The sequence below is a fragment of the Calidris pugnax genome, unplaced genomic scaffold (genome assembly GCF_001431845.1).
Source record: "Calidris pugnax isolate Ruff unplaced genomic scaffold, ASM143184v1 scaffold98, whole genome shotgun sequence".
Taxonomy (NCBI): domain Eukaryota; kingdom Metazoa; phylum Chordata; class Aves; order Charadriiformes; family Scolopacidae; genus Calidris; species Calidris pugnax.
Window position 1 is genome coordinate 879119 of NW_015090829.1, and position 1601 is coordinate 880719.

Sequence of the window (1601 nt, forward strand, 5' to 3'; positions counted from 1 at the left end):
GAAAAAAAAAAAGGGAGAAAAAAAAAAAAGGGGAAAAAAAAAAAGGGAGAAAAAAAAAAGGGAGAAAAAAAAAGAAACCTCTCCTCGCTACTTTCCGCAGTGTTTCTGGGGTGAATGTAAAGGCTGAAGTCACAGCCACCCCCCCTGCACCCACACAGGGAGGTTTTCGGATGAGAGGGCCCATCTCCACAGCATCTCCGTGTCCCCAGGGGCACCTGGGGGGTTTCCCCTCCCTCCCAAGGCCAAGCCCCGCTTTTCCCCCAGGGCTGAGAATTAAAAGTCTCTCTCTCTCGGCCAGACCGAAGCAGTTTGGGTGCTCGGGGCACCTCCAGGGCTGCCGGGGCAGTGGGGCAAGAAGCCATCTCCAGACGCCGCCGGTCCCGGAGCACATCCCGGTCCTTCTCCCGCCTCCTTCCAGAAACCAGCAATTTTCGCTTCACCTCCCAGCCTGGGGGGGGATCAGCAGGGTTTAGCCCCCCGTGACCCCCCAGCCGGGGACGGGCTCCCCCGGGGGGTTTGGGGCTGGGGAGGGGACCCGGCCATCCCCGGCTCAGCACAAGGCACCGGTGTGAGCCCCCAGCCCCATCCCCGAGCCCCCTCCTGCAGAGAGAGGCTCGGTCTCACCCGGGCCGGGCACAGGAGCTGTGAATTATTAAAGTGGAAACCCTGGATGCTGAGAAGAGCTGTGCCGGGTGTCACCGAGCGAGTTACACCAGCGAGGAGAGAGGGGGAGGGAGTAACACCCCTATTCTTAAATCTTACATTTCACCGGGTCATATTGTTTGGTTTTGGGGTTTCGTTTGTTTGTGTTTTGTTTTGTTTCTTGGTCTGTTTTAAAAAAAAAAGTTGGAAAGACCCCTCTTCTAATTTGTTCACCCTCTCACCTGCCCCAAATTATCATCAGCAAAGGCAAACCAGCCCCACAGGCAGGGGGTGAGTTCAGGCAACAGCCCAAAGCGATGTCAACGGGCGATTTGGGGCTAAAGGGGAAAAAATCCCCCATCCCGAGGGCTCCCCACAACAGGGCACCACGCTCTGGCGGGGTTTTTCCTTCCCCTCCCCAAGGCTGGTTTCCAGAGTCTGCTTTCATTTAACCGAGGGAGAAAATTGGGAAGGATAAAAAAAAAAAAAAAAAAAAAAAAAGCAAATCCAGCAGAGGTTTGTGCAGCAGCCGCCGAGGCTGAGCCCCGTCCCGGGGGGGCTGCAGGCTGTGCCCGGGGCCCGAGGGGACCTTCCCGACTCCCGGTGTCCCCGGCCGGCACCGTGCTCCTCGGGCCCTATTTATCCGTCTCCATCTAAACAGGGACCCCCCCACCCCGGGGGCACTGCTGGCACTGCTGTGGCCCCCCCGGGTTTTGGGGGCTCAGCATCGGGACACGCAGGGGCTTTCCCCACCAGGGACCCCCCCCCCGCTACCGGCAGCTCTGGCAGATGCCCCCCAACACGGTGCGACCCCACAACCGCGCCGGGAAGTGCTGTGCCGAGGCCGGACCCTCCCCGCTTGGGCTGATTTTCACCCCCCCAAAACAAAGCGGATCGGGGCGCGGGGGCCCCCGTTACCTTCAGGGTGAGGTCGGGGCGCAGCGGGGTCCAGCGGACGC

At 60.0% G+C, this 1601-nt stretch overlaps 1 protein-coding gene across 1 annotated transcript in view; it reads right to left on the reverse strand.

Annotated features, from left to right (window-relative positions):
• Positions 1-1599, reverse strand: part of LOC106887185 (SITS-binding protein-like) — a gene marked incomplete at its 5' end in the record, with an annotated part of 11679 nt that extends 10080 nt beyond the window's left edge. Inside the window, one exon of the mRNA XM_014940614.1 lies at positions 1561-1599. Within this exon, the coding sequence (XP_014796100.1) occupies positions 1561-1599 (39 nt within the window). The remainder of the gene's footprint in view (positions 1-1560) is intronic.
• Positions 1600-1601: the final 2 nt, after the last annotated feature.